Below are 27,224 nucleotides of genomic sequence, written 5' to 3' on the forward strand. Positions count from 1 at the left end.
AATGATACATACTTAAAATTTTATGCTTTTTTTTGAGTAGAATGGTAATATTATTTTATTTATTCCTTTGCGTTTATATGGCTTTTTTCAAATCCAGGTTCCCATCCCTGAGATTTGACCAAGCTTTCATTTATTTACTAATTATTTTCATACTGTTTTTCCTTGTCTAGCACGTACTGAAAAAGCTTCTGGCTATAACAGAACTGCTTCAGCAAAAACAAAACCAGTATACAAAAACTAATGATGTCAGGTAGCAACCTTCCACCCTTCGCCGCAGTGTTCTGCATGGATTCAGCATGCCCAACATGGTAATTCACATCAGTATAATGTCTCCTTTGCTCTTGCCAAAAAATAGCACACCTTTCCACATTCCAGTAATGTGTGAACTATGCAAACAAAACTCGAGATTCTGCTGGTGAGTAACTGCGCCAGCAGCTTTGTAAGCTATCTGTGCAGGATATTTGCACTTTTTCCACATATGGAATCTTTACCAACCTCTGAGCCTTGGTGTACAGATCACCTTTCACACAATGCTATGACCGTATCTTGAACTTGGAAAATATATTTTCAATACATTCAATTGCCAAAGTTTTGCTGTCTCTTGGAAAAAGAACTATGAAAAAAAGCGTTCTCTGTTGACAATTGAGTATAACTGGATTGCGGACTGCTCTTACTGTTACTTCTTCCTGAATTAGGAATATGACCGTTTGACTGTTCAATGACTTTATTTGTATTTACAGTTTCCAGAGTTTACCATTACAATAGGAACAATCTTTGCTGTATACTTTTTTAAAATAACTGCTATTTCTCTTTGCTGGAACTGTTGAAAGAAAATATATAGAATGGATCTATTGCTCATCAGCTTTATTTTTTAAACATACCACTTATTTTGTTCGAATTGTCAAAGACTGTATTTAGATCTCATAATGCTTTTTTGTTAAATGTTTACAACAGTAAATAGTTTGAATTCAATAAATATTATTGGTCACTGTGTACTGATCAACGCATGTTACCCATTCAACTGTTTTATAGATTACCGATTTATATGTTTAAAAATCCTAGAATGCTTTCATTGAAAGTATTCGTTAATTCCAAGTTGATTTTTTTAAATTATGCAAACAATTTCATCAGCCACTGAACAGCTATCCATCTTTGCCCTTCTGACTACTTGTTGTATCTGCTGGATATTTAGTTTGACTGTATAGTTTTATTTGCTTCTGTATGTGTATTTTTGTGAAGTATCCACAAGGGTTAAGTAAGTAAGTTAAAATAAAACCAAGGGATATAAATATCTGATTACTTCTGTCTAAATACAGCTAAACATTTAATAATTTCATTATTTTCTTCCTCCTTTTAGGGGCAGTTCAAATTTAGTACCAGAGCAAGGCCCAGGGAGATGAGATTTTTTTTTTTTTTTCTGGCTGATGATGGTCTCTTTTGAAGGATTCCATTATGTATTTGTTAACGGTTCATTCCCTCCCATAAAACTGTGCAGGGGAGAGAAGGCATACAGAGAGCCAGACAGACAGGGATGTACTGGGAAAAGCATTTCCCCAGTAAAAAAAAAAATTTTCTAAAGGCCTAGGTTCTAAGAGCAACAACACTTTGTTTCTTCCTGTATTTTAAGCATTCAAGTGTTGTTAAAACTATACTATGCAGAAATTTTGTGAACCCTCAGTTAGCTGCAAGTATTAAATGCTGTTATTTGTATAGAGGTAGCTAGACCTGAAGTAGCTGCGATCACAGTTGAACAGTGATAGCAAAACACTAACAAACACACCAGGTGCTCCTTTTTCTTGATGTCAACCTAATTCCATCTTTTCCCCTCTGCTTTTCAGTTAGTTAGTTAGACAATAGTATGCCATTTGGTCTCCTTCCAGGAGAGACTAGAAGGGATATGGACATCTCCAAAAACATTTCAACAATATGCAAAAAGGTCGATTCTAGTGCTCAGCACTCAGTTTTTTAACCATTACTGACCTGCCATTTCTCAACCTGAATTGCTTCTCCTGCCTTTTATTTCTAAAAAAACCCACAAACCTAAAGACACTCTGCTTTTTTTTAATCTTAATGACATGCTTATTATTTCTTAAGCTGGAATAGGAAACTTACTTGTCATTTACCTTTGTAGGCCTTGGAGTAACTTAGGTGGTCAATGATGAAATGAAACCTCTAAACATTTTTTTAAAGGGTAGGAAAATTTTCAGAGATAAATGTGGACCATGCTCTGACGCCAAACTTTAGTGACCTAAAAAAGAAACAAGATAAATTCCGAACAGTTTGCCTTTCTGTCTAGAGCCTGGCAGGACCACTGCTTCACCGGGACTGCAGTGAAGGACTGTCAATTTTGGCTTCTTCCCCTCCACTTTTATAAAACCACGCTTCATGAATTTTATTCCTCATTCCTCAATGAGAAGGAAATTAAAACAACGCAAACCTAAAATTAAAGAATTATTATTGAAGGATATGCATATAGTGAATACTACCGTCAAATACTGAAATGTAATTAAATGGTACCTACACTTTATGGAAAAGTACATCCTGGGATGCACTGACACTGAGGAGAGGTTTGCATCTGTAAAACTTACTTAGATTTAGGGCAATTGAGTTTCTCAGAATTCCTTCAACCCCATTTTCCAGAAACAATCTGACAGACCTTCATACTCTGGTTCCAACTCTAGGAACTGAATAAGATCACAGTTAAATAACTGAATAAATGCTATAATAGCCAACATTCCTTAGCACTTTTAAAACTGACTACTAAGTTTTGTCTTTTGTGGTGCCTTTTTAAAAAAGGATAAGTTTGCTTAATGACATCTTGTATAAACAATATAGGCAAATAAATTACAGCTTTAATTTGGCTACCATAGAAAGACTGATTTGCTATTAGTCATGGTGGGGCAAGATTACCCAAACCAGGTGCTATTCTGGCTCCTTTGCAGATGTTTTACTTCACATAAAGCTACCCTGAAAGGAAAAAATTTTAAATAACATAAATAGAAAAGTCTAATATATTTTGACGCTTTCACATTACTTCATTTTTGAAGTTAAATGCCAGATATGCTTCATCCTTCTGTTGATTAGTTAGCATTGACAAATCAATTTCAGATGTTTAGAGGGAATCTACCAGGTCATCGTCAGTCCATTCTTCCTAAGAAGGAAAGAAAATGTTTGTTATAAGGATAACACTATACTGAAGCATAACCAGTACTGTTTACTTTCTTGCCTCCTTGCCTCCCTTTAGGAAAATGTTCTCCTTTCGCTATGCTGATTATAAAAGGTAAATAAACCAGGAAAATTTGTAGCAGTTTAACCTTATAATAATATGGCATGGTCTCACCAGACTAGTCCAGTGACAGGAATAAATGTTACAGTTGTGAACTTCTGCCTCTGATTATTCATTTTTATCTGACTTGCCAGGTACAATTTTTTTTTAAACAAGGGTAGGAGAAGAATCCTTGAAGATCAAAAAATATATCCCTACTGCCTTCTATGACCTTAGGAGGGATTCTTCATCAAGTAACTATTATACTGCTTCAGAACAGGCCAAGACAGAAGTGAGAAAAATTCCTCTAATAATGGACAATGTACATAAAGGATGCAAAAAAAGAAATGAAAGCTTTCCAATACCCAACACCTCTGTCTATAATGCTTGCACTCTGGAACAGTAAAATCTTAACATTATGGTTGTACCAGAATATACAGCAATGATAACTTAAAATTTACCTTTGGAGCACATACCTCCTCCTCATGTTTGGATTTCTTTGAGACATAATCATCATCTTCATAACCTTTCCTCTTTTTCCTGTAATTAAGCAACCATCAACAAGCAATCTTATACTGGCAACAGAATCTATAAGCTAGCGAGGCTATGAGATACGTCTATTGAAGAACAAAGCCTGGATAAAGGGAAAGAGGTGAGAAAGTATGGACAGAAAGACAATATCTTTCAAATTACTCTTTGAATTCAATGCAATTCTAATTAAAATTCTAAATAATTTTTCATGGAGCTTATCAAGTCAAACTCTGACCTGGGAAAGATGCTGCAAAAATAGCAAAAGAATCTGAAAGAGAACAAAGCACGGGGAGCTCGTCCCACTTACCATCAAAACACACACTATATATGTAAACTATAGTAATTAAAAGTGTGGTAGTCGTCCCTTGGTATCTGAAGGGGATTGGTTCCAGGACCCCTCATGCATACCAAAATCCTTGGATGCTCAAGTCCTTTATTTAAAATGGCAACAGGACAGTTGGTGCTCTGCATCTGCACATACGGAGGGCTGACTGTATCAGCAAAGAATTACAAGTATCAATGATCAGAGCAGACAGGCAAAAAAACAACCAAGTATATATAGGGATTTAATCTGTAATAAATGAGTATTTAAAATACCTAGAGAAAATCATGAAATATTTTTAAATGGCTGGTACAACAGGTTACTTATTTGAACAAAAATTAATATTACTAGATTTCTACCTCAAACCAGGCACAAACAATTGTAAATTGCTTTTACAGCTGAACAAAAGGCAAAAATAAAATATTAATTTAGAGTAAGAAAGGTTCAGATGTAAGAGTGTGAAGCAAAAGACAAGGTGCCTAAATAACAAAGTGAAAGAAACAATAGAAGAAAATAGCTGTATGATATATAGAGAAAGATGGGTATATAAAAAGAACTACAAGAAAATAACACCAGAAAGTTGGGCACGGGTTATAATTATGCAATACAGAAGAAACACAAATGATTGTTAAACACAGAAATATCAATGCTTCAAAGTATTAGGGGAAATGCAAATTAAAATACCAACATGACACTATTTTTTCACCCAGACTGGCAAAAGTTAAAGATTGATACTATTAAATGTTATACGATTTATATGAAAACAATTATTTATTGTTATTTAATTTCATATACACATACACAGAGAAAAGCTTGGCAAAGGTAAGACACCGACTATAAGTTACCTCTCAGTTGAAACTGGAATTTAGGTTTTGGTCAAGGAGAACTTTGGTTTACCTGTATTAACTGGCTTTAATAATGACAATATATTATTGTGTATTGAAAAAGATAAAAGAATTTTAAAGACCAAGGAAAGATATTTTACCCTAAAGTAGTACTTACAAGTGGGTCCATGGACCAATGCTGCTGGTCCCTGAACCATTTCCAGTGTGCAATGAGATAAGTACAGAAATTAAGTGTATGTTTAGAAACTTTTACAGCAATTTGATAGATTTATTTATGACTGTTGATTCTAATAAAATTTAAGCTTATTTTTTATGTCTTTTTATTTTGTTTTTCTAAGTAATTGGTTATATTTTACAAAAGTATAGGTCTGTAATGGGTTAAAAAGAAAACCAACAGTCCTTTACAGACAGTTTGAGAAGCACCCCTCAAGTACTCATAGATATGCAAGATCTGCTTGACACAGTGCAAAGCAAATGGTCACCTGGAGTAAGATGTAAATTCTGGCAATTAGGAATCTTGGATTATGGTCCATTACCTAGGTGGAAGGGTAGGATTAATAGTTCAATGGTCTAATTCAGAGGTTGACAAAATTTTCTTTGAAAAGGTCAGAGAGTAAATATTTTAGGCCTCGTAGGCTATGCAGTTTCTGTGACAACTACCCAACTCTTCTGCTATAGTGTGAAAACAGCAGTAGACAATAATGCAAACTACTGGGTGTACCTCTGTTCCAATAAAACTACTTCTATAAACAAGCAGTGGCCCAGATTTGGCCCATGGGCCATAGTTTGCCAACGCCTGGTCTAAGCCCATTTCAAAATCAATGAGAAAAGATTATAAATCAGTGCTTTAATACTTTCATTCATTAAAGTCAACATTTTTCTTTACCTCTCTGCCATCACTCCTTCCTTCCTCTTAGTTACCACTGAAACCCAGGAATGAAATTTACCAATTTTAAGTTCTATGCTAAGCCATGTTTTACAGTTACAGCTACAAATATAATATAGTCCCATATGTTGCACACTTGGTAAGTCCTTGGATATCCTCCTACTACAACTTTATAGTTAAAGAATTTGAGTCATGTGTACCTGATTTGAAGACCCTGGAATGCTGTTCTGGCTTCTCATATATTATCCAATAGGATACAATCCCCGATTAGAGATCAAAAACATCTCAAATGCATCTTACTGTTCAGATGCCAGAGCTAAACCCCCAGTAAATTTTACAGAATGCATTCCACAGAATAGAAAATAATAGTTTTACCATTCCTATACCTGCCCAGATCCTCAATTGTTTTAAATGTCTAAAAGGGTTAAGTAGATCCTTCAAACTGCAAAGCATTAAGAACTTGAAAATGGTGATTTCCACATTCAGCCTACAAATCAATAAGACACATTAACAGTGTTTCTTATGGCTGCAGGAAGAGATCGAACAGCACATTTTCCTACTGGTTCTGTCTTCAATATAAAGTTACTACTGAGAGAAAATACGCCAAGTTTCCCCACCCTAGCTAACAGAAATAAGTGTGGAACAGTATACTTGTTCTTCAGAGGAGATACCAGACCTACAAAGAACTGAAAGATTAAAAGGGCAAGAAGAGGTGCAGGAATTCCCTAGGAAGACTCTGCCCACGGGACCCCACAAGAAGTAACAGAACGGGACAGGGCCCACAAGCCAAAGAACACGTTAGTCAAAGCAGGAGCAGAATGTACTATGAAAGCCAAATTCGTAATTTATTATTTCATGTTTAATCCTGTTAGAAATCTCCAGTCAATAAAAAAAATCTGATTTAATGGGTAAGTCAGTTTTCCCCACATGAGCAAACATTTACCAATTAAGTAATTTAAGGACTAGGTGGAGACAGTAACAATTATATCTATTCTTGAATTAACAGTCTCGCATCTACTTACGTAATTATGTTAAGTGCAAGCTCAGCAGAGTGACATCTCTCCAACTTCTGTTTCAGAACAGCGACTTCTTCAGGTCTGGGTGGTTCATATTTTTTTACCAAGTTCCTCATGCCTATGTGGAGATAAAAAAAGGATTTATAGTAGATAATAAAAAGCCTTGTTCTCATAAGGGAGTTGAATGATGTTTTCCCATCTAGTTTTGGGAACAAAAAACACTCTTGAAATGTGATTATTCTTACCAGGATTAATACTGTTCCACATTAAAATCCACTGAACACCATACTTCTAGTTAAGTTATCATAGCTGTCTGCTGCTTAGCCCACATCATGTATGGCCTAAAGATAAGCATGCTCTACTAGTCAGTATTTTTTTAAAATCCTACCATGGTCACTTTTTGCTTAGTTTTAATAAGGCTTTTAAAAAATCCCTACATGATTTAGTAAACATGCTTATTAGTTCCCTGCCACCAACCATATTCATAAGATTCTATCCTACAGATGGCAGGCCAAGAGTGTACTACTTATTTACAAAGAAAACCATTATTACATAACATGTAATGAAGGGAAGATGCTTAGTAAAAACATGTCAGTGATCCTTTGCTTTAACAAAATACAAAACCTATACAATGAAGTATGACCAAGAAAACAAATATGTCCTCTTTAGGGTAACAGCACTGACTTTAAAATCGCAGAAACATCCTCTACCCTGGTCCATTTTGTTATTCAACTACAATAAACCAAAGAACATAAATCTCAAGATTTATTAGGGAAATGATGAGAGATCCAGGGCTTATTACTAGCCAGGCACGTGCTCCAAATGAGTGACTTATTTCATAATGCAAATAAAGCAGTGTTTGCAATTGAATTAATACTAGTGACTTAACACCCTTAGGACAGTATCTTTGTGTGAAAAATGATGAATAAGATACCTTAATATCGCTAAAGCTCTGAGTGTTTTATCAAGAACTATTCTTATTTTGTACTAAAACAAATGGAGTAAAATAAAGGTACTGAGACAAAATCAGTAATAAAACTGTCAGCTATAAAATGAGCACAGTGAGTTACCTTTAAGACCTCTTCTACCTACTAAATTCCCTGATCCAAATGTCTATGGCCAAACTGCAATTAGCTTTGGAAGTGAACCCTCTAGTGGTATAACTGAAAACCTACCTTATGGTTCGTAAATCACAAATCCATTTTTCTCAAAGAGGGAAGGCGTCAAAGATAATTTCAAGCAAAGAAATAAGAAATGATACTTCCATGCCCTGAAGCATGTTGACTTTCGAAACATAAAACATGTAAGAAGTACTCCCTCTCATCCAAGATCAAGATATTCAATCTCATATTTTATTGGTTTATTCAGTATTTAAACCATAAATTTTATTAACAAGGACAATTGGCACAAAAGGTTTGGAAACAAACAAACACACTGTTTTTAACCCTAACGAGTAGTCTAGTAGCCATGAGCATGCAGTGTGACATGAGCAAGTATGAAAATGGAAAGGACTGGCTAACCTAGCCACCCAGAGTTTAGTGGAGGTTCTGACTCAACAAGTACCTTCTGTACAGCTAAGGAAACTATATTCAATATCTTGTAATAACCTATAATGGAAAAGAATCTGAATCACTTTGCTGCACACCTGAAACTAACACAACACTGTAAACCAACTATATTTTTAAAAAGTGAAAGAAGAAAAAAAAAACCCTTAAGACAGTGTTTCTCAGCATCGACACTAGTTGGGGCTGGATAATTCTTTGTTGTGAGGAGCTATGTTAGTTTCCTGAGGCTGCTATTAAAAATTACCACAAACTTAGTAAGGCTTATTAAACCAACAGAATGGATTCTCCCACAGCTCTGAAGCCCAAGAGGCTGAAATCAGTTTCATTGGGCCAAATTCAAAATACTGGCAGAACTAGCAAATGACACATATTAACTAGTTAAAGCTAATGTACCTACAAAATGGAAGTTTCAAATTTAATTAGGCTTTAATTCCCTGAGATCTTTTTCAGTGCTCATCACATCTGGGTATACTTTAAAAGGACCCTGTTTTGAATCTCAATCCTTTCTGAATCTGATTATATTTTCACTTTCGTAAAAAGTTCTGCGTAAAAACTACTTTCTTTCATGTACCTTCTATTTGTTCTTCACCAATGTATCCTTCATGCCTCCATGGTAAGTAAATCTAAACAATAATCTGTTATCTCAAGTTAAATACCAGGATGTTATTTACTTAGAAAGTAGCTTTGTGATAGAAGAGTATTTTATAAAGTGTTCTGTTTTACTTACTTTTCATTATATCTAGTAACTGTGACAAGCAAGTTCTGTTCTCTTTTAGCATCAGACTTTCTGATAAATAACTGGAAAAGAAAGAAAAGAAATTTAAATCTATTGAACACATATAGCACCTTGAGAAAATATGACATCATAAATTATTTTCCTCCATGTTCATTTCATCATCAAGGTTAGTTTTTAAATAAATTTACTTTAAAACTGTTAAACAACAATACTTTGAACTCTACTAAACTATAATCTGTATCTCTTACAGTCTTAAGGATTTACTACAATTTATACTAGATTCAAAATGCTTAATGTTCAAGTTAATTTAACTTCCATAATATATTCAGAGAGAAAATGATATGAAACTAACAGGAGCAATACTCAATACTTTTAATGCTAAGTGTTTAATATTTAGACCCTATGAGTCTAATCTCACTCACTTTACAGGTGAGGAATCTGAGTCACAGGGACAGAGAAGTTATGAATAAAGTCAGGTAGCAGCAGAGCTAAAACCTGGCACTAGTAAGGATTCTCTCTCCCCTTAATATCAAGTCCATGTTAACTATAATTGCTCTTCTTGGGACAAACAGGTATTCAAACCCATAAGAACATCACCCCACGCTTTCCAAATCTATTACATCTTTTTTGCATCAAGTCCAGATCAAAGGTGTTAATACTATTCCATAAATGTACATAAAGCCCAGTTATCTGTTTTCTTGGAACTAATGACAGTGTAAAAATGTAATTTCTATTTTTAAATTTTTAGTTACTGAGGTTTTATATACTTGAACTTGATCTGTAACTGATAAAAGCCCAAGTGAACAGATTCTCAAGGCAATGTAATCTTTCAAACATGAATGTAAAAAAAACTATTAATTTTTCTCGGGTGAAATAAAATTACAAAAATTAGAAAGACGATTCTTTAAGAAATTTTGTTGCTGTATGTCTTTTAAACTATCAAAATCATTTAAACTACATTACAAAGTTTTGATAACTACCTTTGCTGTTACATCTTCATCGTCTATTGTGGGAGTTTCATTTTAGATATGGAAATCAGTAACTCCCCTAACAACTAATACAATTCTTGTTATCAGTAATTCAAAATAACAATTAGTTTTTTCCTTTCACTTTTCTCCCTAAAACTCCTCACACTTCTGACATCTTTGTTTTTTTTTTTTTCATTACCTAAGAAGTCAAACTAGGAAATGAAAAATAAAGCTCTAAATCCAATGAAAAAGAAGAAACCTCTAATCAACAACAATGTAACATTCTATGACTAATAATCTTAAAGCCTCATTCAGAATATAACAACAGCACAAGGACTCCCCCCTTTTGAAATCAGTAATAAATATAAAGGCAATTTCCATGTATCTCAAAAGTTGCAAAGGATGTTAGAAGCTAAAAATGATTTGAAAGCATTTCCTCAAGGGAAAAAAATGCCCAAATGTCTATAGTCCCTGGGAATGCAACAAAAGTGTATTCAATTTGCAATCAGCCCAAGGTACCACAATTTCACTTTCACCTGCCTATCTGAAATTATAACTAACTAAACTTCTAAGGTGAAATACACTCTAATTTGGACCTTAGGATCCTTCATCCCTCTCTACTGACGTAAGAAAAATCTCACCACTGAAAAATTAGCATATACCTGCATAAGATACAATGCTTAAATAGATTAAGCAAACAACTGGTTGTCTGAATTGTGAAAAAGAGGCTTTTTCCCTTACACTATGGAAGCTCCATACCCGCAAACTCCATAGGTATCAATTTGCATGGCCACCCTTCCTACAAGGATAGCTTGTTCATTCTTATATTTATTTCTACAGTATAGTACAGTGCATGGTACATAGACGGCAATGTAAAAAAAAAACCTCCGTAAAGGTTTGCTTAGTAAATAAATGAAGGTACAGATCCCTTTGGGATTAAATGTATGTACTTATATATAGTTGGTGAGCTGTGTCTATACAGAAGAGGCATACCATAAATTAAACTTAGTAAATAAATGAAGGTACAGATAGATCCCTTTGGGATTAAATGTATGTACTTAGACACAGTTGGTGAGCTGTGTCTATACAGAAGAGGCATACCGTAAATTAAACAAAATACAAGCCCACAATCCCTTATCTTGGATTTGTTTTGAAATTCAGAATTATTCATGTCTTAGAAACTTAACATGGTGTATATACCATGAAATGCGAAATACTTCAGTGATATCTCTGGGGCAGTATCTTGTAATCAGTAACATTAATATTTCTGCTAAGAAACCTAAAACTATTCCCATTCAGTTGAATAAAGACTAACTCACATCTGTTCATGTTTCCTGCCACTGTATCAATGGATTATGAAATTACAGACAAGGGATTACAAACATGCAGAAAAGTTTAAATTTAGAGAGTTTTATCATCTTTCCTCCTCACCTATTTCTAGGAGTGAATCAAGCAGAACTTCGAAGGTATAAAGAAATCAAATTGCTATAAAGAAATTAAATGTAAAGATTTTTAAAGTCTAACTTACTGCTAGCCTGTGCTTTAGTTATAAATGAATATAATAAATATCTAATTAACCTTCGCACAAGATATTATTGTAAGAATCAAGTGAATTTAATTCATGTAAAGTGCTCATCACAGAGCCTGGTTCTCAGTGCGCACTTATGTATCAGCTATTAGTATCTATAGCTCACTAAAATTCATGTGGACATTCCCTCAAGTATTATTCATTCAACAAATCTTTACTGAATTCCATGTTCCATACATGCTCCACAGCAGGAGATTAATGATAAAACAAGGCAGACGTATTTGTTGCACTCATGCTGCTTACCAGTTCACAAAACTTCTGTATTTGCCATATATTGATAGCTGTTATCAGTCTTCTGAGGATCACCTGATTTAATTCTACTTCAGTCATAAATGGATCCTCTTAGCTCAAAAATATTTTACTGAATTTTTAAATATTTCCTTAAAAGGTGATTCCATTTCTTTCCTCAGTTGCCCTCAACAACCCTCAACCACAGGAGATATGAAGGACTAACGTTACAAAGTGAACCTTACTTACAAACTTGGGACTCCAGGAAGGAATAAACTGAGGGACTGAGTCTAATCTAAGTTAAAACACAAAATAATACCTTTCCATAGTAATTCCTGCTCTGGATGCACTAGATAAAATGGCAGTCAGAGCAATCTGGGAAGGTGTGTATAAAAGGTGAGCATCCGTCAGTGCAACTCTATTAAGAAAGTCATCAGCTGTTTTCCTCAAGATCTCTGGATTCTCCAACATGGGATAGCGAGTCTAGAAAGAAAGTTTGCAAATGTTATCACTTCTGAGGGTTTAATGGAGTAGTAACAGTACAAAACTATTCCTATAAACCAGAAAGTGCTTAACACAGGATACTTTTAGTAACTCCTGTAAGATCTCATTTAGAAACCAAAGCACCACCTCATTTTGATTTGAAATTCCTTCTACTAAAAGTTTACTTTTGGGAAATGAATCTTTGTTTGATTACAGAATTATTTTTAGTATATGCCCAAGAAATATGGATGATCCCCTATTTTCTAACCATTCTTACCTTTTAAGATGAACCCTAAATCCTAAACCCCAGATATATTTCAGATATCTACATTCAAGTCCCAAAGCAGTAAGAAATCTTTTCTATACTCTGAAACAAAATAGCCAGTCAACTGTACAATCACACACAGGTCTTGTCATCCCAAAATGCCTGACCTCTGATATGACAAATCCAACATTCTACTCTGACCACAGCATTCCCTCTCCCAGTACATACATTTGCTCAATTACTTCACAGCTGTTCTTTGACTTCCTCCTCACCAGGAACCTCTGGTTCCTTATCCCTATACTTGCTCCTACCCACCAGGGTCCACTGGTTCTCATTTCCCTCTTCAATTCCCTGCCCCAGTATGCTGCCAACATATTTCCAGCAAAACTTCAATAGTGGTCGAATTCAACCAACCTGCTTTGCAACTCTACCCAGATTTCTGGGTGCTGCTAGAGAAAACAATACAACCAGCAGGTCTGGTAATATTACTATAAATTCAAGTTCACTGACCTCAACAAGGCTCTCAACACTGCCTAGCTAAAATATTCCATAGAAAATGTATTCTCCCATTTTTCAGTGATTATGTTAAACACTTTCTACTTGACTCAGTGTCTTTGATAATTCTCAGAAACTCCACTGCTCTCAGAAAATGATCTCTGTTGATAACAAAGACACTTCATTTCCTGCTATGGCTAAATCCCCAAACATAACGTTATCCTCACCCATGCTTTCCTCTTTCCCTCCGTTAAGAGAAACAGCCAGTTCTTCTACCTTGCTTCAGAATCCCATGCCAGGCCCTTCTACCACACTCCAAAGGAAAACTTGAGCTACACATGTTCCATTAAGCTTTCTCTACTAGCTTTCTAAATCAGTTTCTCATGCAAAACAAAACACGACAAAAAATTGTTCCTTTCTTCTACTTCTAGCAGTTCCCCCATCTTCTCAATCATCCCATCTTCTTTTTCCACTTCAAAGACAAGCTGTTTAATCCAAGTTATATACACTTGTTTTCTCACCTATTTATTCCCCAACCAGCTCCAATCTTTTTTCCTTCACACTCCAAGAAGACTAATTTCACCAAGATCACAAGTCACCTTTCTGGCACTAAATCTAGCAAATGTCAACTTTTACTTTGCCTGAATTCTGAGCAGGATTGCCTGAATTCTGAGCAGGACTGGAGAGCCTCCCCTGATTATATTCTAAAAGTATTCTACTTCCCTTCACTTCTCCAGAAGTCCTACCTCTCTGGATATTCTTCAGTCTTCTTACTAGCTTCTTACTTTTCTCTAGCTACCCTTTAAATGGTCCTTATGGCCAATCCACTTTAAATCTTCCTGGGGTGGCAGTGATGCCCAAATCTACACCTCCAGCCTAGCCATCTTCTCTGGCCTCCAGACACAAATATCTACCAACCTGAATGTCTTGCAAGCAATGGAACATCATCATGTCCCAAACCAAATTCATCAAATCCCTACCCCACCACCATCAATAAATCTCTCCTGCACCAGTTTCCTGTATAAGTGTACTACCATCCACCGATATGCTCAGGCCAGAAACCTGGGGGTTCTTCCACTGTCCTTGCTCTCTGTACGCAATCATTCCTCAAGCTCTACTGATTCTAAAGCCCAAGAAGCTCTCTCTGTACCCACTACCACTTCATGAGTCAAACCAACCACTATCTTTCTGCCTGAACTACTATAACAGCATCCCAACTGGTATCCCTTCATCCATTCGAATCCATTCTCCACGTTATGCCTGACACATACAGGTGTGCAATAAACATCTGACGCAGGCTGATGCATGAGTTTGCCAACATGTTTTTTATAGCTGCAAACCTAATCACGCCACTCTTCAGACTTGACCCTTTCACTGGCATCCCATTGCTCTATTCAAAACCTGTAACGTTACCTCCACAGTCTATACTCTGCCTTCCACTCAGGCAGCACTCCGCGGCAGTCCTCCCCATTTACCTCTAAGTTCTGTTTAGGTTCTTTAGTACACCATGGTTTGTTAAGTCTGGGCCTTTGACCAGAAAAGTCTCTCTGAATGGGATGCTCTTCTACCACCCAATCCCTACTCTTGCTCTGAATTTTACTTCAAATTACACTTTCTCAGAACTGTCTCCCCTTCCTCTCAATCTGCTATCTCCTTCTAAAGTACCCTGTATTTCCCCTTCTGTTAACACTTAGCACACTGAATATATGATTGTCTTTCCCATTAGACTGTAAGGCCTATAAAGTGGAGGCTGTTCCTGTCTTGTTCTTGACTACATCCTCAAGCACCATGTTTGACATATAGAAGGCACCCAAATTTGGCCACTCAAGATAAATGAACCAGTTTTTGACTTCTGTTCACTTAACTCACACTATCCAAGTCCTTCCTCAGGGCCAAAACAAGTTGCTTTTGTCAATGTTCTGACAAAACATTTATTTACTGTTATTTTTGATGCCCACATATTGACTTCAGTTCACAACGCCCTAAAAATAGAAGTCACTTAGCAATCTTCTAGTTTAAAATTAAAATTTTGTAAAATTTCTAAAAATAGAAGTCAGTTAGCAATCTTGTAGTTTAAAATTAAGAATTCTGTATGTATGAAGATCCAAGACAGTATACTTGAGTTTGAAGAGTTATCTTAAGTCTTTAAAAGCATTACAATTGTCCTCATTATGGTCCCTCGACCAGTATTTGCAAATCTACTAAATCAGAAGCTCAAGAACTACAGTCTGACAATCTCAGTTAATAAGCCCTCCATGTGATTCTGATGCACACTGAAGTTTGAGAACTACTGCCCTAGAAGTCCAGGCCAAACACATTTTAGCAAGCCTAACTGTGTAACAATTAGGATCATTACTAGTTATAAAATTTTGATTATTTTGGTTAAAGAACAACAGCAAAGGAGTTCACTCCACCAGTTTACTTTAGTCAGCAAGAATACCTTTAAATCAATGAGAAAGCCCTCAAAGGGTCTATAAGGATTGTGGACAATAAGGTGGAAATTAAGTTGCTGTATAAGAAGTAGTTCATATTCCAAAATCTGTTCGAGTGCCTTCTCTTGTCCAAGAGGACTCTCCCGCAGATTTCCAACAAACTGTGGACTAGACACATTGAACTCATCCACTTTGCAGGCCAAAAATGCACAAGTGAGCCTAGAGGAAAAAATAAGGGGAGGTATATGTATATACTTCGAGAAATACCAAAATATTTCTAAAATATGTTCTAAAATTGCCTAATATTCACAAATGACTATACTAGACATCTAAGGAAACTGATTTAAAAAAAGAGTTTCCTGTTTAATCTTTTTATCCATACAGAGACTATAAAAAGTAGGTTGAACTGTGTAACAGTGCCACAGCATTCAGTCATTAGTAACTTAATGCCAGTTTTATATAGTTCAGCCTAAATATCTGGAAAAACAAAATAACTGAAGAATAAGGGTACTCAGCATCATGAAATATAGATGGAAGAGAAAAAAAATAGTACACACATATGTACATATGGGCCTGAGAAGAAAGGTATGTTAAAGAAACATTATGGAAAGCCATCAGTGGAAGTCTCCAAGGACATTTAAATAGGGGATTATTACCTCAGGGACAAACCTATGAAACTCTCATGGCTACTACATAAATTTCAGAGTGAGAAATTAGTAATAAGATTACCACAAAAACCAAGACTGGAAGTAACAAGGGCCTGACCTAGACTGGTAGAAATGGAAATGAAAAAGAGAAAATATACAGGGACAGCACAATTGACAGCAAGTTCTTTGATGAGTCTCATACTAACTTCATCCTTATTTTTAATGATAAGCACAGTGCTTAGCAGAGGGCAGAAACACAACAGACCTTTGTTCAAGTGAAATGACTGTGGAACTATAGGACTTGTAAACTGACGGGATGTACAGGAAGAGGAGTAACCGTAAATGATTCTCAGTCAGAGCAAAAGGGCGAAGACAGGTTCGGCTAACAGAAAGGGATATTATGGAAGCCAGTTTAAGAAAAACAGAATTTGAATTTGGACAAGTGCCAATACAGATGCCATCAGTATTACAGGGAAGGAAGAATTATACAGGTATATTAATGAGTATCAGGAGGGATCTTAAGTTCAGAATAGAATGCAAGTCTAAATTACCCTTTATTAGGAAGTCATTTTTTCGCACACACATGCTCAAACAGTATAAAAGTCTTCTTAAATGAAAATCAATAAATTAGACTTATACTCACATTATTATCCGGGGGTGATATTCCATTACTGAGTTATTAAGATAAAAGCGCTTGAAATACATACAAGCTGTACCCTAAGATTAAAAATACATATATTATCAGAACCTATTCACACATACAAGTTATATTTTGTATTAAAAAAAACTTATTTATGCAAAGGTTTCTTTGAAAAAGTCACCTGCAAAAAAACCCAAAACTTATTACTTCTTAAGTCAAAATAAATTGTGATAAATTACAACAGAAAAACCACAGCCAACCCTTTGTTGTCCTTCCCCACCCACCCTGGCTTATCCTTCCTATGGTCACTGGCTTAATTTTAAAAATGTGGGGGGGGGGGGGTTTACACAATTATATATATTTGTATAATTTATACAAATGATCACAGCTCAAGCAGTCAATCTAGTAAAATACTGGCAGAATAACATGGTCAGGGCAATGAGCCTTCTCTCTAAATCCACTCTGGTTCTGTGATCTAACCTGCTGCCAAACCAAACAGGAGAAGCAGCACCTACCATTTACTGACTGCACCCCATGTGCCACACTCTGTGCCAAGTATAAAACTATCATCTTATTTTAATTCTTGTAACAGCTTGGTGAAGTACTGCTATCTCTATAGAAAAAGAAACTGAATATCAATGAGGTTAACTGACTTGTTCAAGGTCACAAATCTAATAAGGGACAGGGCTGTTTTCAACCAAGGTCTGCCTGTACTTTTAAAAACTATTTCATTTGGCTAAAACCAATGAAATAAATATTTATCTACTTTAGAATAGAAAAAAATACATTTCTTTTTAAATATTTTAAAAGTTTAGTTTTGTCATTTTATGTGAAACAAAACCCAAAACTAACAGTTATAAATAAGCAAGTTATATAGAGACAAATTCCACAAAGAAGTTCATTCAAGGATTCAGTTTCTCCATCTGAAAAGATCACTTAAACCTACCACCCTGTGTTACAGTTTTCTTATCAGAAAAGACTAAGACCAAATCTGGAAATAGAAAGCAAGCACATTTAAAATTTTTCATGAATCAGATCTCTTAAAGGTCCAGTAAAAAACAGAAAACACTATGAATACTTTTGGACTTGGTATTTTCAAGATACTTCAGTTTTTTCAACTATAAAAATGGAGAATATTTTCTAGGAGCTTATTCTTTTCTGGGCCATAAATTATTCACTTGGTATAACTTTAAAATGTATGATCTACTTTCACTTAAGACAAAACTTTCATATTTGATATTCACAACAAATCTGTGAGATAAGAGAAAAATATTTTATACACCTTTCCCCCTTTTTAATCTTTCAGCTTTTAAATTTCAGTTAATTTTCTATCAACAAAAATACACAAATCTAGACAAAGGAACAAAATAATACCCCAGTAGAACTACTAAGTGAAGTGGAGACAGGTAATCTACCTGAAAAAAAAGTCAGAGTAATGAGGTAAAGATGATCCAAGATAGGAAAAAAAATGGAGGCACAGATCAAGAGGACACAAGAAATGTTTAACAAAGAGCCAGAAAATGTAAAGAACAAACAAACAGATGAACAATACCTTAACTCAAATGAAAAATACATTAGAAGGAATCAATAGCAAAATAAATAAGGCAGAAAAATGGATAAGTGAGCTGGAAGACAGAATGGTGGAAATCACTGATGCAGAACAGATTAAAGAAAAAAGAATGAAAAGAAATGAGGACAGTTTAAGAGACCTCTGGGACAACATTAAGTCCACCAACATCTGCATTATAGGGGTTCCAGAAGGAGAGACAGAGAAAGGGCCTGAGAAAATATTTGAAGGGATTATAGCTGAAAACTTCCCTAAAATGGGAAAGGAAACAGTCACCCAAGTCCAGGAAGCACAGAGGATAAACCCAAGGAGGAACACAACGAGACACATACTAATCAAACTGACAAAAATTAAAGACAAAGAGAAATTATTAAAAACAACAAGGGAAAAAAAACAAATAACATACAAGGGAAGCCCCATAAGGTTATCATCTGATTTTTCAGCAGAAATTCTACAGGACAGAAAGGAGTGCCATGATACATTTAAAGTGATGAAAGGGAAAAACATACAACCAAAAATACTCTACCCAGCAAGGCTCTCGTTCAGATTCGACAGAGAAGTCAAAAGCTTTACAGACAAGAAAAAACTACAAGAATTCAGCACCACCAAAGCAGCTTTCCAAAAAATGCCAAAAGAATGCCTTTTCTATCGGAAAAGAAAAGGCCACAACTAGAAACAAGAAAATTACGAATGGGACAGCTCACTGGTAAAAGCAAACATAAAGGTAGGAAATCATCCACACATAAATCAAAAGTAGCAATTGTGAGGAGAATACAAATGAAGGATATTGGAAATGCATTTGAAATTAAGAGACCAGGAACTTAATCTTGTGTGTGTGTGTGTGTATGTGTGTGTGTGTGTGTGTGTGTATAGACTACTATACCAAATCCTCATGGTAACCACAAACCAAAAATCTACAACAGAAAAAGCAATCCAAACACAACACTAAAGATAGTCATAAAATCACAAGAGAGGAGAACAAAAGAGGAAGGGAAGAAAAAATACCTATGAAAACAATCCCAGGGACTTCCCTGGTGGTGCAGTGGTTAGGAATCCGCCTGCCAATGAAGGGGACACGGGTTCGACCCCTGGTCCGGGAAGATCCCACATGCCGCGGAGGAACTAAGCCCATGCGCCACAACTACTAAGCCTGTGCTCTAGAGCCCGCGAGCCACAACTACTGAAGCCCGTGTGCCTACAGCCCATGCTCCGCAACAAGAGAAGCCACCACAATGAGAAGCCCGTGCACCGCAACAAGAGTAGCTCTCGCTCGCTGCAACTAGAGAGAGCCGGCACACAGCAACGAAGACCCAACGCAGCCAAAAATAAATAAGTTAATTAATTAAAAAAATATATTCAAATTCCATCTAAGAGTCCATAGCTTTAAAAAACAAAATCCCAAAACAGTTAACAAAATGGCAATAAGAACATACATATCAGTAATTACCTTAAATGTAAATGGATTAAACGCTCCAACCAAAAGACAAACACTGGCTGAATGGATACAAAAATAAGACCCATATATATGCTGTCTACAAGAGACCCACTTCAGACCTAGGGACACATACAGACTGAAAGTGAGGGGATGGAAAAAGATATTCCATGCAAATGGAAATCAAAAGAAAGCCGGAGTAGCAAGACTCAGACAAAACAGACTTTAAAATAAAGACTGTTGCAAGATTCAAAAAAGGACACTACATAATGATAAAGGGATCAATCCAAGAAAAAGATACAACAATTGTAAATATACATGCACCCAGCACAGGAGCACCTCAATAGATAAGGCAAATGCTAACAGCCAGAAAAGGAGAAATCGTGGGGGATTTTAACACCTCATTTATACCAACGGACAGATCATCCAAACAAAATCAATAAGGAAACACAGGCCTTAAATGACACATTAGACCAGATGGACTTAACTGATATTTCTAGAGCATTCCACCTGAAAGCAGCAGAATACATATTCTTCTCAAGTGCACACAGAACATTCTCCAGGACAGATCACATGATGGGACATAAAGCAAGCCTAGATAAATTTAAGAAAACTGAAATCATGTCAAGCATCTTTTCCAACCACAATGCTGTGAGATCAGAAATCAACCACAAGAAAAAAACTGTAAAAAACACAAACACCTGGAGGCTAAACAATATGCTACTAAACAACCAATGGATCACTGAAGAAATCAAAGAGGAAATCAAATTCCTAGAGACAAATGAAAATGAAAGCATGATGATCCAAAACTTATGGGGCACAGAAAAAGCAGTTCTAGGAGGGAAGTTCACAGCAATACAATCTTCCCTCAGGAAATAAGAAAAATCTCAAATAAACAACCTAGCCTTACACCTAAAGCAACTAGAGAAAGAAGAACAAACAAAACCCAAAGTTATCAGAAGGAAAGATATCATAAAGATCAGAACAGAAATAAACAGAGACGAAGAAAACAAAAGATCAATGAAACTAAAAACTGGTTCTTTGAAAAGATAAACAAAACTGATAAACCTTTAGCCAGACTCATCAAGAAAAAAAGGGAAAGGGCTCAAATCAATAAAATTAGAAATGAAAAAGGAGAAGTTAGACGGGACACCACAGAAATACAAGGGATCATAAGAAACTATTACAAGCAACTATCTGCCAATAAAATGGACAACCCAGAAGAAATGGACAAATTCTTTGCATGGTAAAATCAAGCAAAACTGAACCAGGAAGAAATGGAAAATATGAACAGACCAATCACAAGCACTGAAATTAAAACTGTGATTAAAAAACTCCCAACAAACAAAAGTCCAGGACCAGATGGCTTCACAGGCAAATTCTATCAAACACTTAGAGAAGAGTTAACACCTATCCTTCAGAAAGTATTTCAAAAAATTGCAGAGGAAGAAACACTCCCAAACTCATTCTATGAGGCCACCATCACCCTGATACCACAAGTAGACAAAGATACCACAAAAGAAAATTACAGGCCAATATCACTGATGAACATAGACTCAAAAATCCTCAACAAAATACTAGCAAACTGAATCCAACAATACATTAAAAAGATCATACACCATCATCAAGTGGGATCTATCTTAGAATGCAAGGATTTTTCAATATCTGCAAATTAATTAGTGTGATAGACCATATTAACAAATTGAAGAATAAAAACTATATGATCATCTCAATAGATGCAGAAAAAGCTTAACAAAATCCAACACCCATTCATGATAAATACTCTCCAGAAAATGGGCATAAAGGGAACATACCTCAACATAGTTAAGGCCATATATGACAAACGCACAGCTAACATCATACTCAACAGTAAAAAGCTGAAAGCATTTCCTCTATGATCAGGAACAAGACAAGGATGTCCACTCTCGACACTGTTACTGAACATAGTTTTGGAAGTCTTAGCCATGGCAATCAGAGAAGAAAAAGAAACAAAAGGAATCCAAATTGGAAAAGTAGTAAAACTGTCCCTGTTTGCAGATGACATTATACTTAGGAAATCCTAAAGATGCTACCAGAAAACTACTAGAGCTCATCAATTAATCTGGTAAAGCTGCAGGATACAAAATTAATACACAGAAATCTCTTGCATTTCTATACACTAACAATGAAAGATCAGAAAGAGATATTAAGAAAACAATCCCATTTACCATCACACGAAAAAGAATAAAACACCTATGAAGAAACCTACCTAAAGAGGCAAAAGACCTGTACTCTGAAAACTATAAGACGCTGATGAAAGAAATTGAAGATGACACAAACAGATGGAAAGATACACCATGTTCCTGGATTGGAAGAATCAGTATTGTCAAAATGACTGCACCATAAGTCCCCTACATCTGAACAAGTTCCATTCAGAGTGCATTTGTAAGTCCAATTTGTTCGTAAGTCCAACTAAGTCAGCCTAGGTACCCAAGTAACATGATTGGGAAACTACATAAGTACTATACCGTAATAGGTTTATAATACTTTTCACACAAATAATACATAAAAACAAACAAAAAATAAAACATTTTTAATCTTACAGTACAGTGCCTTGAAAAGTACAGTAGTACCAGTTACCTCTCCACTGCTTTTATGCTTGCTTCTGGACATCCTGGGTTTGAAATAAAGATACTGTACTACTGTACTCTATACAGTACTGTACTTTAAAGTACACAAAAGCACAACCACTTGTAGAGGATGCACATATATGACAATGTATGCCAGACATGTGAACTAACTTAACGTGATTGGACATGGAAACGCATGTTCTCATCTTTGAAAGTTCGCAAATTGAAGGTTCGTATGTAGCAGACTTACTGTACCACCCAAGGTAATCTACAGATTCAATGCAATCCCTATCAAATTACCAATAGCAGTTTTTGCAGATCTAGAACCAAAAATCTGAAAATTTGTATTGAAACACAGAAGACCCCAAACAGCCACAGTAATCTTAAGAAAAATGAAGCTGAAGGAATCATGCTCCCTGACTTCAGACTATACTATAAAGCTACAGTAATCAAAACAGTATGGTACTGGCACACTAACAGACACATAGGTCAGGGGAACAGAATAGAAAGCCCAGAAGTAAACCCACACACCTCTGGTCAACTAATCTACGACAAAGGAGGCAGGACTATACAATGGAGAAAAGACTGTCTCTTCAATAGTGGTCCTGGGAAAACTGGACAGCTACATGTACAAGAATGAAATTAGAAAACTAACACCATACACAAAAATAAACTCAAAATGGATTAAAGACCTAAATGTGAGACCAGACACTATAAAACTCTTAGAGGAAAACATAGGCAAAACAGTCTTTGACATAAATCACGGCAATTTCTTTTTTGACCCACCTCCCAGAGTAATGAAAATCAAAACAAAATAAACAAATGGGACTTAATTAAACTTGAAAAGCTTTTTGCACAGCAAAGGAAACCATAAACGAGAAGACAACCCTCAGAATGGGAGAAAATATTTGCAAATGAAGCAACTGACAAGGGATTAATCTCCGAAATATACAAAGAGCTCGTGCAGCTCAATATCCAAAAAACTAACAACCCAATCAAAAAATGGGCAGAAGATCTAAATAGACATTTCTCCAAAGAACACATACAGATGGCCAAAAAGCACATGAAAAGATCCTTGACATTGCTAATTATTAGAGAAATGCAAATCAAAACTACAATGAGGTATCACCTCACACAGCTCAGAATGGCCATCATCAAAAAATCCACAAACAATAAATGCTGGAGAGGGTGTGGAGAGAAGGGAACCCTCCTACACTGTTGGTGGGAATGTAAATTGGTACAGCCACTGTGGAGAACAGCATGCAGTTTCCTTAAAAAACTAAAAATGGAGCTACCATATGATCCAGCAATCCCACTCCTGGGTATACACCTGGACAAAACTATAATTCAAAAAGATACATGCACCCCTATGTTCACAGCAGCACTATTCACAATAGCCAAGACATGGAAACAACCTAAATGTCCACTGAAAGATGAATGGATAAAGAAGATGTGGTACATATATACAGTGGAATTCTACTCAGCCACAAAAAAGAACAAAATAATGCCATTTGCAGCAACATGGATGGACTCAGAGATTATCATACTAAGTGAAGTAGGTCAGAGAAAGACAAATATCATATGATATCACTTATATGTGGAATCTAAAAAAATGATGCAAATGAACTTATTTACAAAACAGAAAGACTCACAGACTTAGAAAACAAACTTATGGTTACCAAAGAGGAAAGGTGGGGGGTGGGGGATAAATTAGGAGGTTAGGACTAACATATACATACTACTCTATATAAAATAATCAACAAGGACCTACTGTATAACACAGGGAACTCTACTCAGTACTCTGTAACAACCTATATGGGAATAAAAAGAATAGATATATGTATATGTGTAACTAAATCACTTCGCTGTACACCTGAAACTAATACAACACTGTAAATCAAATAAACTCCAATTAAAAAAAAACCCAAAAAACCACAAACAATAGGAACAATTACAGGGACAGTATACACAAATCCATATAGCCAAAAAGTTCTAACTACCTGTTTCTCCTCACCATTACCACACCACAATGTACACACATACACACACACACACACACACACACACACACACAAATAGGGTCCTCAGAACCATATTCTGAAACAACCACATGAGAACCTAGAGGGAAAGTAATTTGATTTTCTCTTTCTCTATGAAGTGAGGATGTCATGACCTATCTAGCAGACCTCAAAATTCTTTAGATATGGAATGATTCTTGAAACACTGTGTAAGATACAACATAGGAATTCATAATTTAATGGCTTTATTGAAAAATATGTGACAAAACTTAAATACATAAATTATATATTTGTATAAATATATAACTCAGGTGCATTTCTGAGTAAAGTGGATAGAAAATTGATTTAAATATTTATAAGAAGTCAGATTTCCTAAGTTAGCTAAAGGACATTATACTTCATCACTATAACTTACCACAACAGACCTTGGCATTGCTGGCTTAAACACCGAACAGAATTCCAATAATCTTTTCTCATAATACTTGCACAGCGTCATTTCTTCAGAAGGCTCAAGAAAGACTGGGTCATTTGGAAGAACCTGTGAGTCAGAAGTTACAACAAAAATTTAATTAGATAATCTTAATATTTTTTTCTCTGTCTAGATTAAATTAAGTTTATATCTCCAACCAAAGGGAAATATACCACACCTCATTTTCTCTTTATAGAATTGCTAATATTACACAAAATAGCTTTTAAGAAAATATTCAATAAACTGAAACTATACATAATTGCATAATTTCTCGGAATGTCAGCTGAATATTTGCTTCACTAATGTATAAGCAATCATGAGGAGTGTGTGCATATGTTCACAGGTTTGATATCACTATTTATAAATCAAAAAGAAGATACACATTGTCAATGGTTGGAAAACTTTCAATATCCCTTTCTCAGTTATTAAGTCACACAGGTTGAGGTAAAAATCAACAAGTGCCTCAAGGATAATTCTGACCCTTAACACATTACCTCTTCTCCATCTTTATAAAATCTCTACAGAATACACTACATGGTTGATAAATACTACAATTTTACAACAAACATCTATTTGACGCTGTTATTGGTTTAATTACGACTACCAAAAAAGGTGTGTTGAGTCCTAACCCCCAGTACCTCAGAATGTGAGGAAATAAGGTCTCTGCAGATGTAATTAGTTAAGATGAGGTCCTACTTAAGTAGAATGGGCTCCTAATCCAATATGACTGGTAGCTTTATAAGAAAAACATGTGAAGAGACAGAAACACAGGGAGAACACTATGTAAAGATGGAGCTAGAGACCGGAGTTAGTTGCCACAAGCAAAGGAACACCTGGAGTTACCAGAAGCTGGAAGAGGAAAAGAAGCTGCAGAGCACCACTCGGCCAACACCTTGATCCCAGACTTCTAGCCTCCAGAACCGTAAAACAATAAATTTCTGTTGTTTTAAGCCACCCAGTTTGTGGTAATTTTTTTATGGAGTAATTTTTCCTAGTTTCCTAGGAAATTAACACAGGTGCTAATTTTATAGAGACAGCATGGCATTGTGGTTTACACAAGGAATGCTGAAAGTAGATTACATGGTTTCACGTCTTGGCTCTGCCACTTACTAGCAATATAGCCTGAGAAGTTATTCAACCTCTCTGTAGTTTCCTAAGATGTAATGCAAGGATAATAATAGTATCTACCTCATGGGGTAGTTGTGAGGATTATATGAACTAACACTTGCTAAATACTTAGAATTTAGCACAACATGTACTACTTTGTGCAGCACAAAAATAAAGTGATATGAAACAGACGAGACTTCCAGGTAAAAGTAAAACAGGAAGGACGTGGCTGACAGACCATATAGTCCAAAACATCTGTGGTCAACTGGTTTGTGCTAACGGTCTCTCATCCCCCTGCCCCCATCCAATCGATCCATTCCTTCCCTGAAAGCTCTTTCTAGAACAGACTCTGATAAATTTCCCATTTAAAATTTTTCAAAGGTTTCCCTATTCCTCCATCACAAAGTTCAAACTATTTACCTCCGCTTACAAGTTCCCTGCTTACCTTCTCCAACCTTTCATGCACAAATACTCAGCTTCCGCCACACACGATCATGAGCATTCCGGGGAATCAACCCTGAAACTTCTGGCCTCCTACTTTGCACCTGTGGCTCTGTCCACCGGGAAAGTCATCTCCCCATCATCTCCACAACAGCCACTAAGAAAAGCGTCCCCCACTACATAAGCATGCTGCAAAGGCTTCTTCGCCATGTTACTGGTTATTTGTCTGCCACTCGATTACGGGGATGGATGGCCATGTCCGTCTCCGTACCCACTGCACCTAGCAAAATGCTCGCTACTTATTAAACAGATAAACGCACTCCGCGCCGAGGAGGTGGGAGGGAGGTGTGCGGGAAGTCCCGGGGGAGAGGGACGGACAAGAGTTTATAGAGCTCGAGGAAGAAGGGCGGCAGCCGGAGCCCTCACCTTCCCGTTCGCCACAGCTTTGCATTTGAATTTGCGGTTGGCGTCGGCTCGCAATCGCGCCAGCTGCTCCTCACTAGCAAAAGTCCAGTGCCGCTTCTGGCTACTGTTGTGGTACATGGTGAAGTCGGAGGCAAGGCCCAGGGAGTCTGGAGAGAAGACCGCCAACGGCACAAAACCGGGATGTAAAACAGATAAGCCGCCACCAGGATTCCGCGGAAGCCCACGGACTGACGCCGGTCGGCG

General features: G+C 36.2%; 2 protein-coding genes across 4 annotated transcripts in view; one reads left to right on the plus strand and one right to left on the minus strand.

Moving 5' to 3' along the window:
* The window catches only part of RASA1 (RAS p21 protein activator 1), a 110,693-nt gene extending 107,312 nt beyond the window's left edge, over positions 1-3,381 (plus strand). The window contains exon 25 of the mRNA XM_068535615.1: positions 171-3,381. Coding sequence (XP_068391716.1) covers positions 171-254 — 84 coding nt within the window. The 3' untranslated portion in view covers positions 255-3,381. The remainder of the gene's footprint in view (positions 1-170) is intronic.
* CCNH (cyclin H) lies at positions 852-27,224 on the minus strand. 3 transcript variants are annotated; one of them, XM_068535617.1, is made up of 9 exons: positions 26,982-27,224; positions 24,954-25,076; positions 16,916-16,989; positions 15,634-15,844; positions 12,270-12,433; positions 9,158-9,228; positions 6,872-6,983; positions 3,742-3,805; positions 852-3,151 (listed from the first exon to the last, which is right to left on the minus strand). In XM_068535617.1, exons 1-9 carry the CDS (start codon positions 27,096-27,098, stop codon positions 3,113-3,115), a joined length of 975 nt encoding a protein of 324 aa, XP_068391718.1. In that variant the 5' UTR covers positions 27,099-27,224; the 3' UTR covers positions 852-3,112. The 3 variants fall into 3 exon arrangements, with proteins under 3 accessions (XP_068391718.1, XP_068391717.1, XP_068391719.1); XM_068535616.1 differs by having other exon boundaries at positions 3,727-3,805; XM_068535618.1 differs by lacking the exon at positions 26,982-27,224 and adding an exon at positions 26,560-26,955 and having other exon boundaries at positions 3,727-3,805.

The sequence above is a fragment of the Eschrichtius robustus genome, chromosome 2, assembly GCF_028021215.1.
Source record: "Eschrichtius robustus isolate mEscRob2 chromosome 2, mEscRob2.pri, whole genome shotgun sequence".
Taxonomy (NCBI): Eukaryota; Metazoa; Chordata; class Mammalia; order Artiodactyla; family Eschrichtiidae; genus Eschrichtius; species Eschrichtius robustus.

Coding starts and splice junctions, on each gene's coding strand:
- CCNH (XM_068535616.1), bottom strand. CDS start 27,098: ATGTACCACAACAGTAGCCAGAAGCGGCACTGGACTTTTGCTAGTGAG. Junction 25,077..26,981: donor AAGCTGTGGCGAACGGGAAG/GTGAGGGCTCCG, acceptor TCTGACTCACAG/GTTCTTCCAAATGACCCAGT. Junction 12,434..15,633: donor GCTTTCTCATTGATTTAAAG/GTATTCTTGCTG, acceptor CTTTCTTTCTAG/ACTCGCTATCCCATGTTGGA.